Here is a 26,618-nt window from a genome sequence, read left to right as displayed (position 1 = left end):
CTGCTCTAAAAATCAAGAGTAAACCCAGATCCATGGTTTCCCATCCCCACCCTGCCCTGACCGCACCACAAGTGTAATGTACTTCAAAGTTTGACCTGTTCTAGAAAAAAAAAATGACAAGTGTATAACTTGACTCTATTATTCCTCTATTGATATCATGCACTTCTTATAGTCTGAACACACACACACACACACACACACACACAGATACCCCACTTGATGCTCTGGGCACTTGGTAACCTGAGTTTACCACATAGAGAAAGTCTTTACCTGAAATGTCACAGTAAACTGTCTGCTGGTAGAGCCGGGCTTCCAGAGGATTAAAGTACACCGTGATTTCAGCTGATGAATTAGGCCAGACATCACCTTCCTGAAAACCATGAAAGAATCATTAAAAAACAATGTGATGAAGAGGCACTCAGGTGGCTCAGTGGGTTAAGCATCTGACTCTTGATTTCGGCTCAGGTCATGATCTCAGGGTCATGGCTCAGCACAGAGTCTGCTTGAGATTCTCTCCCTCCTCCTCCCTCTGCCCCTCCCCACCGCTTGCACAATCTCTAAATAAATAAATAAAATCTTTAAAAACAAAAACAAAAGAAAACCAATGTGATGAAGAGAAGGCACTGCTTTTAAATGTTACTATTATGTTATAACCTCAGGAAACTTGAAGGAAATATTTTTACAACAAATAAAAGAAAGCACTATTTTACCCAACAGATAGTAAATTTATGCTACTTGTTAAGAGATGGTACAATTTGGAAATGAGCTTCAAATTTCAGTGAGTTCATGAATATATAGTTACTAAAGGAAACTAGGATGTTTAGAACAGTTTCAATATTTGTGCATTCAATGGACATTCATTTTATGCCACCAGATGGCCAGCACTGGGCTACAGAGATGAAGAAAGGTATGGTCTGAGACCGCATGGAACTCACATCTTAAGAGGGATGATACATGTGCACACAAATATTTAAAAATATTTGTGAGAGGTGTTGCACCATATATATATATACAGCGTCCAGAGGGACTAACTTACTCTTGAGGTGACAGCATAATGAAATACTATAATTCTGTGAAAACATAACAATGACCCAAGGCAAAACAATGACCAGGTCAAACACTGATTCTAATCCAGTGTGATATTTTCTGTTTTAATGCAAGCCACTCAAAAGTCATAATCTTTATTAGTTTTGAAATTATAATACAACATGCCACATATGGAAATCCCCTTGAGATATTTCTTGAAAAATATTTTCCTATTAACCAGTAACCTGAGGCCTCTTCATTAACTTGTAAGGGCTATAGTAGGAGATGCTAGTCGTACCTGCCTCAAAGGGTTTCCCACCCAAAGTCTGACAAGGTCATGCAGGTCACATACTTTGCCCCACACTTGGTACTTAGTAAGAGCTCAATAAATATTTACTATAATTGATGTTATTTTTATGCTACCTGGAAAGAATAAGATGAAGTACTGAAAAAATTGGGGGAGAAAAAGCGTGTATTTTTCAGAGGTTTTTGTTAATAGATCAAGTATGGCATAAGTGTTAATCACATCCAAAGATCTTTAAATGCTCCCACTAGCTAAACAGAAAACTAAGACAACTTGGTAAATAATTAGGCTCTGGTTTCAGACAATCCCCAATGCATATTCTATTCACTCCAGTCTGGCTGAAATGAACACAGTGCTGGAGGAAAGACTCAGAGAACAAAATGGTTTAAAATGCAGACATCAAACAAGAGGGTGGAAATAGCAAACTAGAGCCCACTTGGGTTTGTTTATGAAGGTAACAGACTGATCAGCGCACTTCCCCGTGCAGCATCCCCTGACTTCACAATGACAAAGAGCACAGAAGCAGCAGTGAGGACCATGAGCCTCCTGTGGGTCCTGGGAGCTCTTGTAGCCCCCGTCAGCCCACGAGGATAAGGGCCCTGTGAGCTCAGGGACTGCTTCATTCCCAGCCCTAAACCACGAGTGGCTCCTATTTCTCAACATATTTTTCCAATCAGTCGTATCTACTCAGTTTGCACACCGTGTACTTCTTAGCAGATGCCTATTCATCTTTGCAGCCTATTTCTGCCATTTTCTCCTCAACTGGAACCACAAAAGTCATACAAATTTAGAGCTGAAAGGGGCCTCTGAGAGCATGCGGGGAAGAGGGAAGCCCTAAGCATTTTCACGTATTGAGGTGTTTCACTGTGGCACTTTTCCAAACCTTGAAACCAGTACCTGTTCCCTTCTGATAAATGGAAAATACTGGCCCCTTTAGGATTTGTGGGGGTTCCAATGACAAGGAATGTTAGGAACACCCATGGCTAGAATGGGCAAAGAGGTCAGGTGTAAAAGGTGACTCATCCATTCATGGGTCCATCAGTGGGTATTCCATCTCAGAACAGTTGAAGACCTGGGCTTCCTCCTAACCAACAGACAAATGTATTCCCCTGGTGGGTTTAGACACTGCTTTGTTTGGGGGTATAGAATGGACACAGCTAACCTGTTTCTATCCAAACTGACTGACCAAAGGAGCTACCTTGAATCCTGGGAAAACCTATGTGAGAAAAGTCTCACCAGGGGGCGCCTGAGTGGCTCAGTCGCTAAGCATCTGCCTTCAGCGGGCTCGGCCTGTTTCTCCCTCTCACACTCCCTCTGCTTGTGTTCCTGCTCTCGCTATCTCTGTCTCTGTCAAATAAATGAATAAAATCTTAAAAAAAAAAAAAAAAAAAAAAAGAAATGTCTCACCAGGACAGGAGGAAGCGGTCCTTAAGAAGGCTACAATGGAAATGAGATAAGCTCAGTACATGTGGGAAAATTCAAGCATCTTATGGCTTCGGGTGAGCCAGACCACTTTTTTCTTTCTTTCTTTTTTTAATCTATTCTTTTTTTTAAGTTCAACTAGCCAACATATAGTACATCATTAGCTTTTGATGTAGTATTCAACAATTCATTAGTTGCATATAACACCCAGTGTTCATCACAACACATGCATGCCCTCCCTAATGCCCATCATCCAGTTACCCCATAGCCCCCAACCCCCCCTTCTGCAACCCTCAATTTGTTTCCCGGAGTCCAGAGTCTCTCATGGTTTGTCTCCCTCTCTGATTTCTTCCCATTCAGTTTTCCCTCCCTTCCCCTATGGTCCTCTGCGCTATTCCTTATATTCCACATTATTAGTGAAACCGTATGATAATTGTCTCTCTCTGCTTGATTTATTTCACCTAGCATAATACCCTCCAGTTCCATCCATGTTGATGTAAATGGTAGGTATCCATCCTTTCTGATGGCTGAGTAATATTCCATTGTATATATATATACCACATCTTCTTTATCCATTCATCTGTTGAAGGACATCCAGACCACTTTCAAAAGCATTATCCCAGCAAGAAAATCCAAGGTCCATATGCATACAAGAAGACAACACACTTAAGTTCTATCGCAGAAGCATTCCTGGACACCCCATCATCACAGAAGTCTGATTATCAGGACTGGTAGGTTGGAAAATGGTGGGAAGACACACTCCAGAGGTGACCAGAAGCTCCCCAGAGGAGGGAGTGTTGGTGTTTTGACGTCATCCCTAAGAGGATTGTCTGATATGGAGCCTCCTGGGGCTGACAAGCCCTTCTGCTTGGTGAGGGAATCTGAGTCCATAGGGTTTTCAGTCTGAGTGAATGGGACCGTGGGCTCAGTGCTTTCTTATCCTGGGCTGCATTGGTTTTACTGGGTTTGAGACAGCTGTTAGTAACTTGCAGCTTTTACTGAGCCCTGGGAGGAAATTCAAGGATAAATCCTATTCTAAAACCCTCTCCTGGGCTTGTCGCAGGTGTAATGTACATTAAGAGGACTATGTGTATCTATAAAGACAGAAGTGCGGTCATTCAGTTTCCTCTCACAAAGGGATGTTTTCAATCTCCTTCATTTGAAGGAGTTAAGAACATGTAGAAGGACAGTTATTTTTCAGTTGTGATTAAAATAAAAGTGAAATAACTTCTATTTCTTTATAGCAAAAACTCAACATAGCCCTTTCTAGCAAGTCAGAGAAAATAAACCTCAGAAACAGGCTATCAGCCTAAACTGACCCCACTTTTTACTTACATAGCTCTGAAACATTTCACATCACTTCTCCAACTCTCCTGAAATTAACTTCCATGTCATTTAAGTCTCTGAAAAGAATGTTCCCTTTGTTATTGTGCAGTTCTAAAGTCTCTTTCTGAAAACCAAAACATTCAGAATTTTCCTTGGCTGCTCTGCCGTCAATATCCTTTCTTCCCGGTCCTCAGAAAGCAGCCCCATGGCACAGAACCCCTGCTGTTCTGCATTCCTTCCATGTATGACCCCTCTCCCATCACTGTCTATTCTCCTGCTCCAAATGAGACTGCGTATCTAGGATATGAACTGTAAGTGACTATTAGGTTGTTTGTTGAAAATAATTGTGAAAATGGCCTTCAGTTATGTTGTAATTATTTTCCTTCTTGGTCTTAATGCTTTGTTTTTTTCCTCAGATCCATAGCTGCATTTCACTTATTGATCAAGTGAATCTTCCAGAAGGAATCAACTTTGAATTCAAATTGAACTTTGAATTTGAATCAACTTTTCAGGTCTAAAGCGAACTCTCATATTGCAGCTTTTACTCAAATATTAAATATCTCTGGAAATGGAACTTCATGTTTCCTTCTGCAATAAGAACAACCAACCAAGTAACTTGACAGATTCAGTTCCGAGACTTTTTGTAAGATGTCTATGAACACACTGCCACTAGTTCATAACAGGTGATTGATACCGTCATGAGAAAAGTGTCCTTTTTTAAAAAATTATCTTCTTAAAAACTTACATTGACAATGACTAAAGGGGCTCTTTTAAAAATCTCCCTTGAGGGGCGCCTGGGTGGCTCGGTTGGTGGGGCAACTGCCTTCGGCTCAGGTCATGATCCTGGAGTCCCGGGTTCGAGTCCCGCATCGGGCTCCCTGCTTGGCAGGGAGTCTGCTTCTCCCTCTGACCCTCCCCCCTCTCATGTGCTCTCTCTCTCTATCTCATTCTCTCTCAAATAAATAAATAAAATCTTTAAAAAAAAAAAATCTCCCTTGAAAATCCGTAAATAAAAAAGAAGATATTTTAAAAATCACCTTCCTTCCCACCTATCACCCATCTCCCTCCCTCCTCCCTTCCTTATCCCTCACTCCCTCCCTTCCAATGAAGGATTATTTTTGCAAATTTTGCAAAATCAGAACCCAACTGCAAGAACAGAGTTACATATAAATTTAATTCACTTGGTTTATCTGGAAAATAATGCTTATATCTGTCAAACAAAATGGTTGCATTTTATTTTGTTTTAAATTTTATTTATTATGTTACGTTAGTCACCATTGGTTTTTGATGTGGTGATCCACGATTCATTGTTGCATTTTAATCCCCAACTTAAATTTAGAAGAGTGATCTAAACGTTTGCCACTCAAATATTATACTTTCTAATCATACACTCTGATCTTATGAGACTGAATCACATCTAACTCTAAATCATAATATTGGCAACCATTAACCGAGAGCTCATGTTCCCAGCACTGTGGTAAGTACTAATGTACAATATCCACCTCAAACTTTATAATCTTGTGAAGTATTATCCCCATTTTAAAGATGAGACAACCAAGCAAACAGAAGTTAAATATCTCACCTAAGACCACACCAACCATAAGTGGGAGAACTGGGATTTTATAATATATTTTTCTTTAATTTCCTGAACCCCCCTGCAATTATAACAAAAGGTCAGTCCTCACTTTTCTCACATCATAAAAAGAAAAATGCCAGAAGAAACCTAAAAACACTACAGCGGATAATCAGGCTTAGATGAGGCCAGCATGACCTGGTGTTCCCATCTGGTGAACGAAGTAGGAGGCACTATATGCTCATATGTTCAGGTACCTTGGAAGGTGACTCACAGGAGGCTCGTTTGGATGACACAGCCAACATTAGTGTGTTGCAGCTCTTCAGAAATGTATTGGAAGATCTTTATAAAGCTATCCTGGTTGGGTCAGGGTGCAGTCAGTTAAGAACAAGGTCAGTGAAAAATGATTTCAAGAGCAGCTGTATAATGTGTGATGACTTCCATCGTGTTCCACCAAAATGGAAAAATTCCTGACTACATAAACAAATATTTTCAGCTGTGTTATCATATTTAAGGAAAATATTTAAAATTTCTCTTGGGAAATAAAAATATCTTCTTAATCAAATTTCCATCAATCAATTAAAAAGAGAATCCCTGATGAGAAACTATAATCTGCTTCACCACCTACAATTGCTCTTCTAGAATCTTCCAAATCAGTGAGAGACATCATGGCTCCTTTTATCATCACTTACAGCAAGTAGAAGTTGTCTCAAAGAGACATAAGGCAAAAAAATGGAAGCTAACATACTGAAGGTAAACTACCCCAATTATCATTGAGAGAAAAGACTGAGTTGACACATGACATGCAAGGGACTTTTCTACTCCACTGTAATTCCTGGGGCAAGACACTGTGATTTTAGTAAAGTTTTGATTCTCAAAATAATGACCAGTAAGGTTTCTAAGAGAGGGGTCTAAGATCTGGCCATCTGTCAGAGCAAGTTTCACTAAAGGTGTGTTCTGACTTCAGCGAGATACCCCAACCCATATGCAATGAAAATTCCACTGGGGTTTTCTAGGAGCTGAGGCAGTTGTGTGTGATGTTCATGCCCTTCTCTAGAGAGAACAGATTCGTGTCTCTTTCAACACTGAAGGCTGTTAACTTATTTAATGAGCGACGAGGAGCTCTGCTATTTCTAAGACTTCCCCCAGGCCTCCTTCCACCTACAAAGGCTCTCCAGTACAACAGTGGATGTACCAGCACAAGTGGAAAAGGTTTGCCTGAGCACAAGGATCGGAGAGGATGAACAATAATAAAGGGAGGCTGAAGGATGGAAAACCATACTGACAGAAGAGCTATGACTTGTCAAGGACAGTTTGCTCTCAGCAGATTCCTGTCCTCCTTTCTCCCTTCTGGTGTTCATTTCCAAGGAGTCAGCTCCCACATGTTTGCAACGTGACTCATGACTAATGGTACAAGAAGTAGAAGGGGTTTGCAGTAAAGAGCTAGATCTTTCCTCTTTGGTAGCTGTCTAGGCTTCCGCCCAACCTGGTTCTGCTGAGCCTACATGCTATGCCGATTTGTGAAAAATAAGGCAAACTAAATTTGAGCTGTGCTTTCAGTCTGAATTGCTGTACCGCATGTTTTCTGTAGGCTTAGGTGACAACAAAGCATGGTTTACTATTACTTACATGGTAATAAAGAAATGATCAAGTTTCCCTCCCTTTTTGAGGCTTAGTTAAATTAAGCTAAAGCTAGGGGTACTGGATGAAGTTTTCTTTGATGGAAAAGACATTTGCTAACAGAAGTAGAAATGTATTCCCCTGTTTACCGATGTCAGGCAATCAGTTAGGATCAGTTTGGGCATCTTTACATTCCCAGGCCATTGTTTTTGAGAAAATATCAAGCATTCAACATTCAGAAAATTGCTGCATCTTAGAAGTGTGACCTGAGCCAGAAGTACCAGAGTCCAGAAACAAGGCCAGCACATCTGTGCTGTGATTTCTCAGAGGACTCCCAGACACCCATGGAAATTGAAAGCTTAATTCTCTTTTTGCCCTGAGATATTCTTCTGCCTCGCAGTTCTCAGATTTGTGGTTTTTGTCTCTGAATCTCTCTCACTCAGGGTACCTAAGAGACCTAAGCAGAGGATATAACATAATGAGACTGTCAAAATTCTGTATAGCCAGAGTCCATCTAGTAAAATAGAATATTATATTTCTGAAAGTAGTCAATTCCACTTGATTTTCTGGAAGGCACAAAACATTCATAAGAGACTCAATTTTGCATTTTTTTTTCCAAAGTGGGGGAAAGAACTACACAGAAGCAGATAGCCTGAGAAATAATCAGTATTCTACAGAACCCCAGTACGTTCCCTAGGCAAGGCATAAATGGAAAATTTTAGGCTAATATTCCAAGACATTATCAAAAGAACTGACATGAGGAACTTGATATAAATAGTAATAATATACTGCATGTATTGATGACTACAGCAACAATCATGGCCTACCAGTAGAATATCAATAAATTACCAAGAAAAGAAAAAAAAAAATCCTTCCATACCTCTGTCTGGTATCTGCCCCGATGGTCACTCTGGGTCCCAGGCTACCCCTGTCTACCTTCTCTACCAGTGAACACCTCTGGGGTCTCTCAAAAGACGAACTCCCACCTCTGCATTCTGAGACCATATCAGTATGTACCCACGACGCTCCAGCACAACTCAAGGTTAGAACAACAGACTCTATGGCAATGTTATACAATGAGCATACTGAGAAGAAAGTGAGCCAAGACAATGGAACTACCCAGTGGCCAAGTGGTGAACAGGTGGTAGAAGAGAATAAGAACTTGCAGACCTAGAGTTTGGGTCAGCATTGAGTTAAGCTACTTCTCACATTATCAAATTAATAAAATTTTATTAAATTCAAACTCATCACTACTTCTGGGCATTTTAGGGACAGTGACTGATCTGGATCCTAAATCTACTTGCTTTAAATTACAAGAGCCTCTAGAATAGGAAGTGTTCCCATAAAACATTCAGTATGCACAGAACACAGTAAGGGCTAACGTAAACTTGGTTTTAGGTGATGCGTTGAAGAACCAAGATATTTAGATGTGGGTCTGAGAAAATAAGCATATCATTTCTTATTGATTTCCAGACCCTGAGGTAATAGGTTTTTTTTTTCCTTTTTAAGTTTACCTCATTTGGAGACAACGTCCTTCCTCAGTGGACACAGAGGCTGAAGAGTCCAGAAAGCTAGGTGGTCTCTAAACCCCTGCATCTGCCTTTTATTTTTTTGGACAGGGTATCCATTAGAGATTGATTTTTAGATCAGTAGGTAACACTACTACTGTAGCAATTAAATACTTTTATCAGAAAACCAAAATCTCAACAGCAGAAAATGCATATAGCTCACATTTCCATCAAGAAGCTAATAAAATGGCAAAAATCTCCCTATCAAATAGCTTCAAATTAATTTACAAGGTAAGATTATATTACATTCTCAAGAACTGCATTTCTACAAAACCATTAGGATCTTGAAGGAGGGGAAGAAGGGAGATTTTACATTAATAAATAATTCACTGTTACTGACACTGAGTTCAGGTGTTTTGACTAGAATAACTTTAAGGAGACACTAGGAAAGTTTCATGCCTTCATTTTCATTTTGCAAAAACTGTCAAGAACCGGCTAATGAATACCATGAGAAGAAAAGAGAATAGTGTACAGAAAAAACAAAATCATTATAGATGCCATAAACACCACTTATACTCTAAGTGAATATTATCCCCTTCCTGTTTCCAGTGATTTTTTTCACACAATATACACAAAATTAGTCTCATTTATTTAAAAGATACCACTTCTGTATATCCTTATTTTTAAAAGATTTTTCTTCCTAATGGTGAAAAGATGCCTTGTGATAATAACACCCAATTCAGTTCCTATCTAAAGTTCAAAAGCAATCATATTAAATGCCACATTTTAACACACATGTATCTCCCCCATCTCCGTAGGAAGCTTCAAGTTATGGAAGAGCTCATGAAGAGAAGGAAATCTGAGGAAACCCTAGTTTTTCAACTTCCTGAATTGAAAATGTACAAAACTCATCTGTGAGCCTCCCACCTCCTCCTGACCACCAATGTTTTCCACCCCAGAGCCATTCATTCCCAGAAAGCTATGACAAATAGGACAGTAGTCATCAGCCTGGATCTCCCATACCAGCTGGGAAGAATTTTGGACTGTCTATACTCTGGACCTTACCAGCGTGTCTAAGATTACCATGACTGATTGCTCCTCCCTGCCTCTGTCCAACTCAGCCCTTGCTCACTTGGACTTATAATGCCTTCTTAAACTTTTTAACATCTTCTGGCTTGACCTATTATCACAGGCACCTGTCCTATCCTCTCAAGACTGTATGTTCATGTTGTTTTAACCTTTAACCATCATATCTGAAGATCCCTTTGCTCAAATGAGCCCTGGACAGTCTTCTGAGGTGAGAGAAAATTTAGCCTCAAGTCCTATCTCCAACCTTATTATCCCACATTAACCCTTTACTTCAAGCTAACTGATCCATTCCCGGAACCTTGAATTATCCATGCCATACACATCCCCCATTTTGTGTTTCAAAAGCCCTGTCCTGCAAGACCTAATTCAAGGCTCTGATCCCAAGAAATCTTCTCTGATTTGGCCTATGATAATCACCTCAACATCTGAACTAGTATACTGACAGTCTTCACCAGAGATTCACACAGCAGGTCCTGCAAAACAATAGTCCCAAAACATGTCTCCAAGGAGAAGGCTCTCTCTTGGAAATTATAATGCACATTATCATATTAAAAACTTAGACATCTTAAAGCAAAGAAACCTTTCAAACAATATTGAACCCCCTGTTTGTGAAACTTATTTTTCTATGGAGTCCCTTTCTATCTTCTATCCTTTAAAAAGTTTGGAAGTGCAGACATAAGGAAAACAGGTCTCCACAAGTCAGTGGCATTTCCCACCAGTGATCTTGCATTCTAATGTCCATGTGCCCATATCTTCTCTCCAAATGGTTTGAATAGTAACAATCCAGCAGCTCCAATTAGCTTTGGGCTTTCTCTACTACTACTACTACGACTACGATTACGACTACTACTACTACTACTTCTTCTTTTTTGAGAGAGAGCGAGAGAGAGCTAGCATGCTCAAGAGCAGAGGGGGAGGGGCAGAGGGAGAGAGAGAGAATCTTAAGCAGGATCTATGCCCAGCACGGAGCCCAATGCAGAGCCAGATGTGGGGCTCGATCTCACAATCCTGAGATCATGACCTGAGCCAAAATCAAGAGTTGGATGCTTCACCAACTGAGCCACCCAAGCACCCCAAGGCTTTCTCAACTTCTATTGCTATCTTTACCCTCCCATCATTCTATGCTTGCTAGGTGGTAAGGTCATGCACAGTGCCTAGCACATAGTAAATATAGAAGGCATTAGCTACTTTCATTTTGAAGCAGTAGGGAATGTGGTCAAGAGTTGGGTCTGTGGAATCAGACCAACCCTGTTTTAGGTCTGGCCCAGCCCTCACCAGTGAGGTCGAGGACTATGTCTGTTTTGTTCACTCGTGCCTTGTACACACGGAGTCCCTAATATAGAACATACAGTCAGTAACTTTTTATTGAGTGAATTAAGGACAAAGCAGTTCTCAACCCAAGTGATTTTGCCCACGAGGGGAACATGTAACAATGGCTGGAGACACTGTGGGCTGTCACAATTAGCAACCGGTGGCTAAAGGTCAGGGGTGCTATTAAACATCCTACAATGTACAGGACAAAGAATTATCTAGCTCTAGAGGTCATCAGTGCAGAGGTTGAGAAAACTTGCCCTAGAGTCAGGCTGGTCAGGGATACATTTCTAAATGCGGACACTGTTTGGCTTGGACCAAGTTACCGAATTTTTCTGTCTTAATTTCCTCATCTGTAGAATGCAGAACTGGTGATATAAGGTTGTTGTAAAATAACATATATACAAATGAGATAAACTGAGTAACACATATGAGATGTGTTTAACACAGCAATTGGTGGGTAGAATGCATGACCTATGAATGTGACCTGTGAGCATTCTTACCGTTAGCCTTCAGTCACTATCTCATACTGATATGAGGCTTTCAGCTGAAATCTTTATTCTCTCAGAACTTATTACCAATCCCAGAGTGAGTACTTTTACCAAAACAAGCCCTGCGCACCCACTTATGTTTACTGTATAGTCAGAGTTTATTTATGTGCTCACCAGGGGCTCAATAGTGAAAATGTTACTCAAGAAGAGCATGCTGTTTGCCTGAACCAGCCTCCTCTGATTCTCAAAGGTGCGGGAGAGAATGGAAAGTTGTTCTCGGAGGGAAGGATCAATAATGCACTCTTCAAGAAGCTCATCGGTCTCATTCTTTTCCTTTTTGCTCAGATCATCACAGACCCTAAAGAAAAGACAGGAAATGAGATTTCTTTTGGTGTTCCCATGAAGAACACTGTAAAGGGCTCCCCTCCAGTCCATCCTCCTGAAAGTGGTCTCGCCCATCACCCTTAGGTGGTCCCTTTGTGCTGTAAGTCTGTAACATATGAGCTGAGTGAACTTGGACTTTAACCTCTCAAGAGCATCAGTTTGCTCAACTTTAGTCACTTCTTTCAACAAGCCCTCCTGGGCTTCCTGTTCTACTCAATGCTCATTTGCTTACTACTAAGGCTTTATGTATATTTAAACAAATATTTTCTTTCAGATAATTATGTTTCCCAGGCTGCTTTTTAAATATGTAATATCTACCATGCCTCTCACACTAGAAAAACAATTTTGTTTCTTTTCACTTACTTACCTTTAATTCTTTCTTAGCTGTTAGTTACCTAGAGAACAGAATCTGGAACCAGCAAGGACTAGGCTGGGATACTGATTCTGCTATCATTTACTAGCTCTATGACTTTGGAGGTTCCTGAATTCTTAACAGCCTCAGCGCCTTCACCTATACAACAGAGATAATAGGAGCTCCCCCATCATAAAGATGTGTTGAGGGTAAAATGTGATCAAGGACCTGACAGTTCCTGGGACAGAGCAGGTACTCAATGAATACTGTTTTCTCTCCGGGTCAACCATGGGCAACTACCAAGCTCTCAAGCTTATAAAATGCTCAAACCACACCTAAAGACACCTCCTTTTTTCTCTCCTTCTAGCTCTTAATATCCATCGTTATAAGTCAGAAAAGCAGCCTTCCCCAACCCTTTCCTCATTGTCCTCACCAAAACTGTGTTCACATTACTCCTAGTACCTGTTACTTCATCTGCACTTTGAAGACTGGATTTTATCTCCTCCCAGGACATAGGACCATTTTCCCAGCATTTTGCTGATATTGCCAATGGTGACAGACAATTTATTCAGCTAACTGAGTGCTCAGTAAGAACTCTGGGTCACTGAATTCCTGTCCCAGCCCCAACTATTTTCTAAATGACTTCATGCAGACTCTATGTTCAGCAATGCCAAACAGCTTTTTTTTTTTTTCCAAAGATTTTATTCATTTATTTGACAGAGAGAGACACAGTGAAAGAGGGAACACAAGCAGGGGGAGTGGGAGAGGGAGAAGCAGACTCCCTGCTGAGCAGGGAGCCCGATGCGGGGCTCGATCCAAGGACCCTGGGATCACGACCCAAGCGGAAGGCAGACCCTTAACGACTGAGACACCCAGGCGCCCCCAAACAGCTTTTTTTAATGACTTGGCATTCAGGGCCCTTTGGTCACAGAGGATAAAGAAGTCAAAGAAATGGGTTCAATGTGTTCTGTGTCCCAGGAAGAAAGCACCCTGTGCTTCCTTTTCACTGCTAGCTGGAAAGCAGTGTCCAAGGTAACAGAGCAGCCGTCCTTCTACACTGCTGCGCAGAGCGGGACAAATAAAGAGAAGTCAGTCCACGGAAAGAAAGGAAACCATTTAACTCCTGTGAGTGGAATTTATGATACCTACCTTTGGGAATATATCCTGAAGAAACAATCACGGATATAAACAATGACACAGCCAGAAAGATGTTCATCAGAGTGCTTGCAATAATACTAACAAATGTGGGTAAATTTGACGGGAGAGATTAAAGGATTATTTAAACAAATAATGGGAATCATAAGCATTCCATTTCTTTAGGGGGTTAATGGGAATGCGATGTGGAAATAAAAAGTCTTATATGGACCAAGGATGATACACTGCATGAACTGATGAGTATGATTGATTCAAACCTTACAAAAGAAAACAAAAGAGAATGAAACAAAAATTCCCAAATGCTCTTCTCCCACACTGCTGGGACTCATGAATCACTCACAGCCACATAATGCAAAGGGGGTCGTGATGCACTGTATGTCTTCCTCTTTGCCCTCTGATTAGAAACTGGAGCCATGGCTCAGAGTCTAAGAAGGGAACATGAAACACCTTGACCCGAGCTGACTCCAACAAGCGTTCCTATAAACCTCAGTCTATTGCTGGGCAATCTTGTCCTGCTGCTATTCATGGTCTCCTGCATTCAGAGGTGCTTCTGTTTTACAGATAAGGAAACCTTTCATCAGAGAGCAGAACAACACACTAGCCCTCTCTCTCAGTAACCCATTTTACAAATGGTCTGGTAGCCACTTTCAGGCATCAAGTCCAGCCTGTGGATTATAATGAATGGGAAAGCCTTGTGTCTCAGGTACAGTAGCATTAGACCAGTAATGCTCCCTTATATTGAGGTGCTAGAGACCCTGCTCCTTTGCAGCACCCCCAAGAAGTGTAATTGGATGCTGAGCAGATTAAAAACTCAGAGTTTGGGCCTTCAAGAAATACTCTCAGGACCACACTTGGCATGGAAAAGATGAAGTCATCCATCTTCAAATGGACCATGTGACCCTGGACACTGAGCAACTCTGTGATGACTATTATAAAGTGAAGACTAGGTCTGCCTTCCTGTTTCCAAGTACCATCCAAGTCTTCAGATTCTTGTATCACCCTGGGGAAGAGAAGGGACTCCCAAACACAACTAAGATTAAATTTATTATTAGCCAGGTGTCAGGCTCAAAGCCCAATTAAAACTGATCTATCTAGAGAAAATGTCACTTCCTGCACCTGAATGTTGTGGAATAAATCCACGCTGACAACTTTGCGGGGGTTCCATTGAGGATTCTAGGAATTCTTGTATAGAACAAATCTAGAATTGGAGCCAAATGCTATTAAAACAATGGCCATGACCTTCATGGAGAAATGGGAGCAAAAATCCTCAAAAGCTCATGCCATGTCTCTGAATATAATAAACTGTGGCAAGAATGAGTATGAAAGAATCTTGTAGGATGTTTTATAATCCCTCAGGACAAGGGGGAAGAAATAGGGAGAGATGAATGCACCTTCTTTTTCTGAAGAGATCAATTTCTCTGCAAGTCCCCCCAAAAAATCAACAAAGAGAAAGACCCAAAAGATAATTTTTTAGAGGTCCCTATATCTCATTCTGAAGGTTTTAAAAAATGAAAAAACAAAAACAAAACTTAAGGCCCAGAACTTCTTCCTAGGGGGAGTGACATCTTCATTGTTAGAGTCTAGAGCCTGGGATTAGCCCAAGGACCTCAAATATGGACATATGTCCTAAGGTTTGTACCAACATGTTTTGGTTTGATAGGTAAAGAGTAAGTCATCCTTCTTGGAATGGAAATAATAAACTGCCAGAAAGGAATAGGGTTTCCTGTTCCTGATTAAGGCTGGAATTCCTCCACAGAGAGAAGAGATATCCAAGTCTTGACTCAGGTCACATCATCAAGATGCGGGAGGACAGGGGTGCCTGGGTGGCTCAGTCAGTTAAGTGTCTGACTCTTGGTTTCAGCGCAGATCATGATCTCAGGGTCCTGAGATTGAGTCCCACATCAGGGGCTCTGAGCTCAGCGAGGAGTTGGCTTGAGACTCTCTCTCCCTCTCCCTGTGCCCCTCCCCCCTGCACTTGATTTCTTAAATAAATAAATAAATCTTTTTAAAAAAGATGCTGGAGGACAGAAACCTCAATGACTAGAATAGGGTCTTGAGGGTACCCATTAAAGTGAATAGCATTTTCAATGCGACCATTGAGCAACTTTCAGCTTCTGTAAGATGAATGCCTTAGGACAAGCTGTAAGCCATATTATAACTGGACAGCAGTGGGCAGACTCTTGAGTCTCACCTAAAAATCTACACTGAAGTTTTAAATCTTGGGTCCTTGGGGAGCTACAAAGGGAAACTTTATTCTCTCAAAGTATGCATGAGCCCATTTAGAACAGATCCTCTCTGTTCCAAGTTGAGGACCAAACTAAATGTTCAGTAAAAGGCAAACCTCTCTGTATTTGTCTTGCTTTTTGAGAGGATGGGCATTCCATGGCTAGTTATGTCCAGTACAAGAATTCATGATGAATAACACAAACTTCAATTTAAAAAATACATTGAAAAATGAAAGTTATGGCATGGTTGGGGATATAACAAGGAACAAGAGAGGCATAAAACAGAAAAGACAACCTGGCCAAATAAGAAATTGGGCATAAATGGCCTATTTCCCCTCTAACTCTATTTCCCCTCTTACCCTGGCCATCCGGCCCTAGGAAAGGTGGAGTTTGGAAAAGGTAAAGAGCAGCATATTCAATAACCTCTTCACTTAGATCAACCAATCCAGTTTGGAGAAACATGAATTGTGTTGTCATGTGTCACTCAAAGTGAAAATGGAAGTATTCTTATTTAGTCATCTAAACCCACTTTTCAAGTTCATTGTTTAATGGAGGGGCAAGATCCTAGATGATCAAAGTAGGCTTTCAATCACGATTATGAAAATGCCATTCCATATTATTCCCTTGCTACAAAAAAAAAAAACTGCTATAGGAACTAATAGAGCAAGAAAGACAGCAAAAGAAAGACAACATAAGAGAAAAGGAAGAATAAGGCCCAGGATAATATGAAAGAGATAAAAGGGTATGAGTATCGGGGGAGGTAAAGTAGAGGAATAAAAGAAAGAAATGTCTATCCAGGCATCGTTGAAATTGTATTCGCTATCCCTGGAACCTCTGATAATAATTGGTTTAAGTTTTTCTTGAGTTTCACTGTTGAAATTAGCTTCCTTAAACACTTTTTGGACATTGGCGTGGCATCAGTCATGTGTTATACATATGGTCAAATGCACACAGTTGAAGGTAAAGCTAGCTTTCCTTCTGATGGTGTGTAACCATTCTCTCCAAAAGATGATGCCCACAGGACAAGCAGGATATTGAAACACTGTGTTTACTGGAGTTTCCCTTGTTTGTACCTGCTCTCCCATTTTATCTTTAAGCATGCTTGGGCCATTCTGATTGTTGGGACACTCATGAATGGGGGAATCAGGACAGATGAAGCAGTGGATGAGCAGTTTCCTCTTGCCTTTTTGAACTACTGGTATTTCTATGCTATGAGGCAAACTGTAGTTTTTAGGCAGGAAAGGCTTTTCTTTTCTCACTTTTTAAAGATGGCACAGTGGCAATCCAGTGATTAAATCTCATTGTCTGAGTGATAAAGCCTCTGGTCCACTGTGTCCTGCCATTGTCATGGCTCCTTCTGATTCAATTAGGGACAGAACACTGGGAGATTTCTGCCTGGTTTCTGTGGACCTAAGACTTTTATTTTTATCACATACTAACTTGGTTTTAAACAAAGCTTTGAAGCTTCCCAGGGCTAATCTTTAATGAAAATGGAGAGGCAAATAAAAAATGCTGAAGTAAATTCTAATGAAAGCAGCGGAAGTGCTAATTCAGGGAGGGTGGAAGGAGATAAAAATGGAAATGGACTTTAAAAGAGGCAGGGATAGATTCAGTAAAAAGAAATATTTAAAATTTAACAGTGATGAGGTTAGTTAAAAGAGTTTGGTTTGCCACTTTATTTTCTCCACTGCCTGAAGTAATCTAAAAAGCAGATTAAAGATACCAACAAGAAATCATTATTAAATTATATTTAATAGGGATTGAACAGGGATTGAACAAGGCTACTAAAGCTGAGAATATAAAAGCCATTATATCTAAGCCCTTCTTTTCCCTCATCCTTCACATTTTCTGGAAATATTTTCTCACTGAAAAAAAAAAATCCACACTGATCCCAATCCAAAAGAGATTATTTTTAGAAACTATGAAATCTGACCAATCTGATTACGGTTATGAAACAAAATACAGTCCTGTACGTTAGTTTTGAGAGACTAGTGAAAAACGATATATTTGGTCTTTAAAATCCAGGAGTTTAGCTATTAATAAATTATAACCAGGTTAAGATTAACTGGGGATGGGCAACATTGTGTTCCACATAGCTCAATTCAAGTTCTTTAAATGAAAAAAAGGAGCATCATACACCAGAACCAAGTTATAAAAATCTGACCTTGTTTGAGTTGGTTAAAAACTTACCACAAAAGTCACAGATTTTTTCATAATAACTGAGCTTTGAGTTCCCCCAAATTACAGCATATTGGTGATCTTTCTTACAAACCTATACTTTTCTCTGTCTTCCTCTGCCTGGGTAGCAAATATCTTCCACTGGAAATGGGCAATGATGTTACTGCGGTTGTGAATAGTTACAGTTCGTTGATTGGACAGAGATATGTAGGTTTTCTCAATGATCAAGGAATTCCTGTCCAGCCTTATATTCATGTCTATGGCAGCTCCATACAGAGATAAAAAGACTTTTTCACCTAGAAATTAACAAAGTACAAACATACTTTGAGATTTATTCTAGAATGACTACTAGGCTATCTTTTCCCCAAGGTGAAGTTATAGCACAAGCATTAGACATTTCATTCTCCTCCCCCCCCCATCAATCCAGAGATCAGACATGATCAGAAAACTTAAATATTATGTTTGATATAGTTATGGAGAATCAAACTATCTTACTGTAAAAATCACATAAAATATGAATTGTGTTGCCTTTTCTTCTCTGTAATTTTTTTAAAGATTTTATTTATTTATTCGAGAGAGACACACACACAGAGATAGAGAGCACAGGGAGAAGCAGAGGGAGAGGGACAAGCACATTCTGCACTGAGTGCGGAGCCCAGTGTGGGGCTCCACCTCAGTACCCTGAGATCATGACCTGAGCCAAAACGAAGAGTCAGACACTTAACCTTCTGAGCCACCCAGGTGCCCCTTCTTTGTAATATTTTTAAGTCCTACAGCCTGGCCATGAGGGCCCAAGAGTTCTAGAATTATAACTGTATGCCTCCTCTTTATTCCAGGCATGAGCTGGCATTCTGATTCTTAAAGTAACTGTACCAAGTATATCTAAGACGAGCTGCTCAGCATGCAAGGCTCTAAGTCCAATCAAAGGGGATCAAAAAGAAAGAATTAATAACTTCATTAGTTAAAAAAAAACCACAAAACACACAACTATTTAAAAGGAATCACTTCCTTCAACAGCAATTAAAACAAAAATCACACACACACACACACACACACACATCTGCGTAGTAGTTACATAGAAAGAAAACAAAATAGAAAGACAAAAGCTATGTGTAAATTTTTAAAATTTTAATGTTTAGAACACCCTTATTCCGCATAGTAATTTAAGTTCCTGATTTCATTCAAAATGCACCAATTCCCTTGATTCTACGTAAAACATGAGGCCCCTTGGGCTTCCAAGGAGACACAAACATATAAACTATGTTCTACCTGATTTCTGCAATGTCACAGCTGGTACCTCACTCTGACATCAAAGTAGAAAAAGGAAATACTTAACTACAAGGAACATCCTGTGGATCCTGTGCTGCTGTAATTTTAATCAGAACCCAGAAAGCATAAGCACTTGTGCCTTATTTTTTAGCAAACATTTCTGCTCCACTCACCATTGTATTAACCAAGCAGGCACTTAGTAAACTAATAATGCTTTCTACAGCTCAAACATCCTTTATGCTCCATCACTTTAAACACAGAAAAACTTTCCCCAAAATTTAAAGAAAAAGTATCTAGGCATTTGACTCTAAAATTTTAAACTTTTATGTAAAAATGTATAAAGTAAAATTTTCCCAAATACTACAAAAGCATACACTGTGAAAATAAAATGTCTTCTCCCCTTCACTCAATCCTAGGCCAGCCTTTCAAAGGTAAGAGCTGTTAATATTTTCATGTACTCCCTTCCTAAATAAAGGTATGTACTCTTTCAACTTTTAAACTTTCTGATGAGCTCAATTTAATAATATGATAAGTGAGAAATCATTGTTGTTCTAATTTGCATAGTCTTAGTTATGGATGATGTTGAACATCTTTTCATAGACTAAAGAACTTTAAAGACTTTTTTCTGTGAGATGCCTATTATAGCCTTGTTCATTTTCCTTTTGAGAAATTTACCTTTTGCTTATTGATTTGTGAGACTTTTTTGATATTAAAAAATTAGCTCTTTGTCATTTATGTTGCAATTTTTTCCTCCATTAGATATTTGAACTTCTCTATGACTTTTTTTTTTTTCCTGAATAAGTCTCTTTTCTCTTAGTCCTTATGTAGTCTAATTCTTTTCTTTATGGCTTTTAAAAATAAGTTTATAGGGACATCTGGGTGGCTCAGCCACTTAAGCGTCTGCCTTCGGCTCAGGTCATGATCCCAGGGTCATGGGATCGCGTCCCTCTTTGGGCTCCTTGCTCAGTGGGGAGCCTGCTTCTCCATCTGCCTGCCACTCCCGCTGCTTGTGCTTTCTCTCTCTCTCTAATAAATAAATAAAATCTTTAAAAAATAAAAAAAATAAAAATCAGTTTATATTTTTTTAAATTACATTTTTAACCTCAACTTCCATCTTCCCTTTAAAAGTAGCTCCTTTCTTAAAGAAACTAAGGCAACCATAAATAGGTCTGGCTCAATATACTATTTAAAATGAGACATAGGTAATTTTCTTTTTTTAGCAATGATAAGGTAGGTTAAGTTAACAGACTTTCCTGTTAAAATAACTTTAAAATCTGGACATAATATGAACAAGCATCTTCTTAAAGTCACTTCAGAGCCATCGTGACGGTAAGGAACTATCAGACCAAAATTAAAGGAAAATAGGACCAAAGAGATCAGTGAGCATGGAAGAAAGTTTTGACCCAAGGATATGGTACTCTTGGCAATGCTGAGCTATCATTCCTGTGCAGGCAGGAGGAATGGCAATCAAAACCCTAAGTCTACAGAAAGGGGGACTTGAAACAAACAAACAAAAAGACTTTCTCCACAACAAGCTTATCCTCAAAGGACTGCACCCCCAAGATGAGTTTGAATTAGAAGAAGACTAGCCCTAATTCAGAGTTAAATATTATGCTGGAATGGCCTATGATTGGAGAGAACTTCAGTCCTTGGATTTGGTGATCATGGACTGCTTTCACTCTCAGAAACCTAGCAGGAGCAACTCACTTCTCTTTGGAGGAAAGTACTTATATTCAAAGTTTCAAATTCTTCAATATTTTTAAAAATACACATCCAAACATAACCAGGCATGCCAAGAAACAAAACTCCATTTGTTTGAACCAGCAGATATAAGAAAAACAGAAACAGATTAACAAAGAATTATATAATAGAATCATCACATATAGATTGTAAACCAACTATGTCTAAAGAAACAAAGGATGACCTTGAAACTATATCCAAGGAGTTGGAAATTAAACAAAGATCTAGAAAATTTGGAAAAGAGCCATACTAGGCTCTTACAGAAATAAAATAAAATCACCTCAATTTTTAAATCCTACAAATAAGATTAATAAAAGGATTTTAATAATTTTATGAAAAGATTAGTGAAATGGAACATGGTTCAGAAAACACAAAAGGCAATATGAAGAAATAAAAATATATGAAAAATGAACAATGAATGACTAAAATCCTAGGCAGATGGAGTGAGAAGGTATTAAGTGTTTAACTGGAAACTTAGAAGGAAAGGAAAGATATAATGAAGCAAAGACAATATTTCAAGAGCTGATGGTTAAGAGTTTTCTAGGATTGATTGAAATCATCAGTTTACAATTCAAAAAGCCCAAATGAATGTCAAGTGGAGAAACTAATACATGAATATATTGTAGTGAAACTAAAGAAAATCAAAGACAAAGAGAAAGTCCTAAAAGCAGTCAGAGGAAAAGACATATTATCTTCAAAGGACCCATGGTTAGAATTACAGCTAACTTTTCAACCAAAGCAATGGAAACTAAAAAAAAAAAAAATGGAATGGCTTCTTCACTGTGATGAAGGGGGAAACAATGTCAACCATGAATTTATAGTTTTTTAGACTTTTTTTGTTTGTCTACAAACATCTTTGTTTTGTCTTCATTTTTAAGGATATTTTCAATAGGTAAAGGATTGTAAATTAGCATTATTTTTCTTGCAGCACTTGAATAATATCACATTACTGTCTCACGGTTTCCATAATTTCAGCTGAAAATTTTGCCATCAGCATTATTGTCTGCCACTTAAGTAAAGTGTCTTTTTTTTTCTTCTGACTCCTTTTATGACATTCTTTTTGCTTTAGTTTCCAGCAGTATTTGAACTAACAAGGGTTTGCTGAGCTTTGTGAACCGTGAATTATTGTCATTATCCTTTGGGAACTGATAGAATTAAAACATAGTATAAAGTCTCAGTAATTAAGCCAGCATTAAAAGATTGATGGAATAGAATAAAAAGTCAAAAGAGGCTCAAATACATGCTAGAATTTATTATATTATAAAGGCAGCATCTCAAATCATTGGCATAACAATAAGCTTTGTAAAAAAAATAAAATAAAAAGCACTATTGGGACAACTTGGTAGCCATATGGAGAAACATAACTCCCATCTAACAATAGTATAAATGCCAAATGAATAAAATATTTAAGTGTTCAATATGAAACCATGAAAGTAGAACAATACACAGGAAAACTTCTTTGTAACTTTTGAGGGGAAAGTTTTCTAACCATGTCTCAAAATCCAGATTCCTCTAAAAAAATATTAAGAAATGTGATTACATAAAAATGAAAAAAGAAATTTTGGGGTGGCTGGGTGGTTCAGTCAGTTAAGTGTCCGACTCTTGATCTCAGCTCAGGTCTTGGTCTCAGGGTTGTGAGTTCAGGCCCCGCATTGGGCTCCATGCTGGGCATGGAAACTACTTAAAAAAAAAAGAAAAGAAAAAAGAAATCTTGCATGCTGCAAAAATATAAGTAAAAACAAAAGAAAAAGTGGCCAAAATATTTGCAACTCATATCTGAGACAAGGGAATTAAATCCCCAAATATGTAAATAAGTCTTAGAAATCAATAAGACAATCCAGTACAAGAACATGATAGAGTTGTAAGAAAAGAAATATATAGGCCCCCTATCTGTGTTGAAAGATGCTCAACTTCTCTCATAATAAAAGTGACACAACTAAAGATGTATTTATATACCATTCCCCCAAATACATTGCATAGAACAAAAGTTTGAGAACATAATCTCTTGCCAAGACTGTGGGGGAGAAGGCCCTCTTATACATTGCCATGGGAATGCAAAGTGGTACCATTTTTCCTCACTCATGGAGTGAGTTTGGTGACACAGATTAAAATATCTATCAAGCTTACAAAACAACTTACCCTCTGGCCCACTTCTAGGAATTTATCCTGTAGATGAGTTAGAACAAGATCAACAGAGTAGAAAAAGCCAAAGTACCCATTAAGAGAAGACTGGCTAAATAATCTGTGTTACACCTAAAAGTGGAATGCCATGCAGGTATAAAAGTACAGGGTTATATGGAAAGATCTCCAGGATATATGATTAAGTGGAAAAAGTAAGGTTTAGAACAATTCACATAGTATGCTATTTTTATGTAAGGAGGGAAAGTAAGAATATGCATTCATGTTTGCATCTATGTGCATAAAAACACCAGAATAAAATAAGAGCTGGGTGGGGTGAATGAGGCAAAGTAGAAATGACACCTTTCAATGTATACTTTTAAGATACTGCTTTAATTTTTGAACACATGAACACATTACTCATCCAAAACTTTAACATAAGAAAGGATTATAGGGTCTTCAGGCAACACTGTAAAGCTGCCAGATAGCACTAGTAATGAGAGAAATATAAAACGAAATACCATCTCATAACCATCAGATTAACAAAAATCAAACAGTTTGGCAATGCTGTTTTGGAACTATATGGTAAGGATGTGGAAAAACAAGAATTTCCATATAGTGCTGATGAAAATACAAATTGGTACAACCACTTGACTAACCAATTTAGTTTCCAGTAAAGCTCAATATACACTTGCCCTATAACTCTGCAATTGCACTTCTTAAAATCTCATACAGCTGCACAAGACATATACAGAGATACTCATTATGGTATTGTTTCTAATAGCAGAATACTAGGAAGAACCTCCTAATATTCAATAGGAGAATAGATTATAGCATGTTCACATGCCGGAGTGTGTTGCATTAGTTAAAATGAGTCAGAGCTATATGGGTCTATGTGTTTAGATATTTAAAATGAAATGTTGAATGAAAAAGTCAAGTTGGGAAATGGTATATACAGTATGATACCATTTATGTCAAGTTTAAAACTACTCAAGCAGGGTGCTCAGTCGGTTAAGTGGCCGACTCTTGGTTTCAGCTTAGGTCACGATTTCACGGTCATGAGATCGAGCCTCGAGTACGGCCCCACACTCAGCGTGGAGTCTGCTTATCCCTCTCCCTCTCTCTCTACTCCTCTCCCCAGGCCCTTGCTCATGCTCTCTTTCTCAAATAAAATCTTTAAAAAAAAAACTACTTGAGACAATAACATGATTTATGGGTAGATAAATATGTAAAAAAATGAACCCAATACAGCTCCTCTGAGGACCAAGCCGTGGGAATTAGATCAGGATAAGTAATGAGATGACTTCAAATCTGTAATCAGTTTAGTTATCCGTAAAATAAAACATCTGAAAGAAACGTGTATAGCAAACTGTTGAGATGTATTAAATATAATCGTGGTTGATTATATTATTTCTGTGCTTCTGTGGCTATTTGAAGTATTTCATTCTCTGAAAGTCTAATGAAGGAAAAAGATCCAAGGGCTTATTTCATACAAATCTCAAGGTCAGAAGGACTAAAGTCATCAATTTGAGTTGCTCACTGCAAAACTGTTCCTTCCAGAAATACAGCAAAAGCCACTACACTCTTTTTGAAAACCATCTGATACTGATTTTTTTTTTCAATCCATCTTCCAAAAATCATCAGATCCACTAAGTAAAGGAAGCAATAGCTCTTGTCTCCACAGCTTTAGGGACTTGCTTTGTACACCCACTCTCATGAGGACAACCTTAGAAAGGGCTCCCAACCCCTAGCTACTTAGAAAACTGGTAGGATGAAGGGATGTTATGCCTGCCAGAACAGACAAGTTTGCTGTTCCCCAGCACTGGCATTTTTGGGTCTGCTTGGAAGGCGTGTTCCCACTCGCCTTCTGATTTGGTTTCTGGGGTTCAATGTTACGATCCCTGTAGATGAAGTTAGCCACTGTCATTTATAATGTCCTGGTAAAAAGACGTTTTGTGGAAGTCTCATTAGCTTTTGTTAGTTTTGCTACTATGAATCAAGCAAAAAAAATATGAACAAAACTAAGTTTACAAAAAAAAAGTGAAGCTAGCTATATACACAATACATTTCATACTGTGGTTTCGGTACTTTCAGACAACAGAGGGCAATAAATAAAACGTATGAGTGGAGCCATAGATTCTTTAGGAACTAGCAAGTTGGTGGGAAGAGTGTTCTCATCTCTTGGTCACCAGCAGGGTCAAATTCACCATGCAAGTGAATTGCTGAATCAAACTTCTTCAGAAGTGCTCTTTCTTTGAAGGGTTCAGGAAACAACTTCCGAGACTTGCTTGGCTGAGCTTACCCAGCACATCAGTGGCAATGTCAAAGTCAGTATTCTCCATCTACACAGAAGGCGGTATAGGATTACAGAAAGTATGCTGGCCTCGGAGATGCCAAAAACCTGGGTTCAAGTTCCAGCTTTACATAGGTGTATAGTCATTTAATGTCTCTGGGCCTCAGTTTACTCATCTCTAAAATAAAAGGTTTTACATAAATGCAGAGAACAATCTGCTGGTTCCAAGAGGTAAGGGGGGAGTGAGGTGAAGGGTATTAAGAGGTACAAACTTCCAGTTATAAAATCAGTCACAGGAAGGAAAAGTACAGCAGAGGGAATATAGTCAATGATACCACAATAATTTTCTATGGTGACAGATGGTGACTACACTTGAGCATTTTGTAATGTATATAAATGCCAAATCATTATGTTGTATACCTGAAACTAAAATAACACTGTATGTCAACTATACATCAGAAGTTTTTCTAAAAGAAAATAAAATAATGGAGTTAAGAGATGTCCTCTAATGGCCTTTTAAATACGAACATCTAATGACTCGAATCTTCACCTGCTATGTAATTTACAGAAACCTCATTCCAACCTCCTAAACAATCCTTGACCATCCGTGTATCCAAACTTCTGCTATTCCCTATCTTAAGCTATGGAAGAAGAAATGAAGAAAAGGAAACTTGGTCAAGGAATGTTTCCATTGCCTCTGAAGCCATGTTAAAACATTTACTCTTTTACCATAACTACGTTTTGCTAGGTTTTCTAATTATAACAGCACACACTTATAATTAATCATGATAATCGCACCATTGAAACAAAGCTTATGCAGGTAAGTCTGCACAGGTATATTCAGATACATATTATTTAGTAGTTTCAACTGTAAGGTAACATATTGCACTTGATCTTAGCCAAAATCACTCAATTACTTATTATGTTCTATTTTGGTATTCCTTTATTGGCCTTTAGGAGAAAAAAAAGAGCTTCTTTATGATTTATTAGAATACAATATATAACTGACTATAAAGCTGTCCTGTGAAGTACTAATATTATGATTACTTGTATCTTTAATAATAATACATCATGATGCCTTTGGGGAAAAAGAGCCTATTTGCCAACCTCTGACTCCTGAATTGAAATATCTCCTCTTCAGTAAGAGACATAATACTTTAAAAATGCTGAGGAAGAGCAACAGCTCCATTTCCTGATTATGCCAGTGGTTAATGTCACCTCTAAGGTGACAGCA

The 26,618-nt window shown here is 38.8% G+C and overlaps 1 protein-coding gene across 1 annotated transcript in view; it reads right to left on the bottom strand.

The window, feature by feature from the left end:
- The window catches only part of HYDIN (HYDIN axonemal central pair apparatus protein), a 144,836-nt gene that overhangs the window by 73,450 nt on the left and 44,768 nt on the right, over nucleotides 1-26,618 (bottom strand). The window contains exons 7-9 of the mRNA XM_021703090.1: nucleotides 18,059-18,260; nucleotides 11,845-12,028; nucleotides 271-370 (exon numbers count right to left, since the gene is read on the bottom strand). Coding sequence (XP_021558765.1) covers nucleotides 271-370; nucleotides 11,845-12,028; nucleotides 18,059-18,260 — 486 coding nt within the window. The remainder of the gene's footprint in view (nucleotides 1-270; nucleotides 371-11,844; nucleotides 12,029-18,058; nucleotides 18,261-26,618) is intronic.

The sequence above is a fragment of the Neomonachus schauinslandi genome, chromosome 16, assembly GCF_002201575.2.
Source record: "Neomonachus schauinslandi chromosome 16, ASM220157v2, whole genome shotgun sequence".
Classification (NCBI taxonomy): domain Eukaryota; kingdom Metazoa; phylum Chordata; class Mammalia; order Carnivora; family Phocidae; genus Neomonachus; species Neomonachus schauinslandi.
This window is presented reverse-complemented; position numbering and strand designations above follow the sequence as displayed.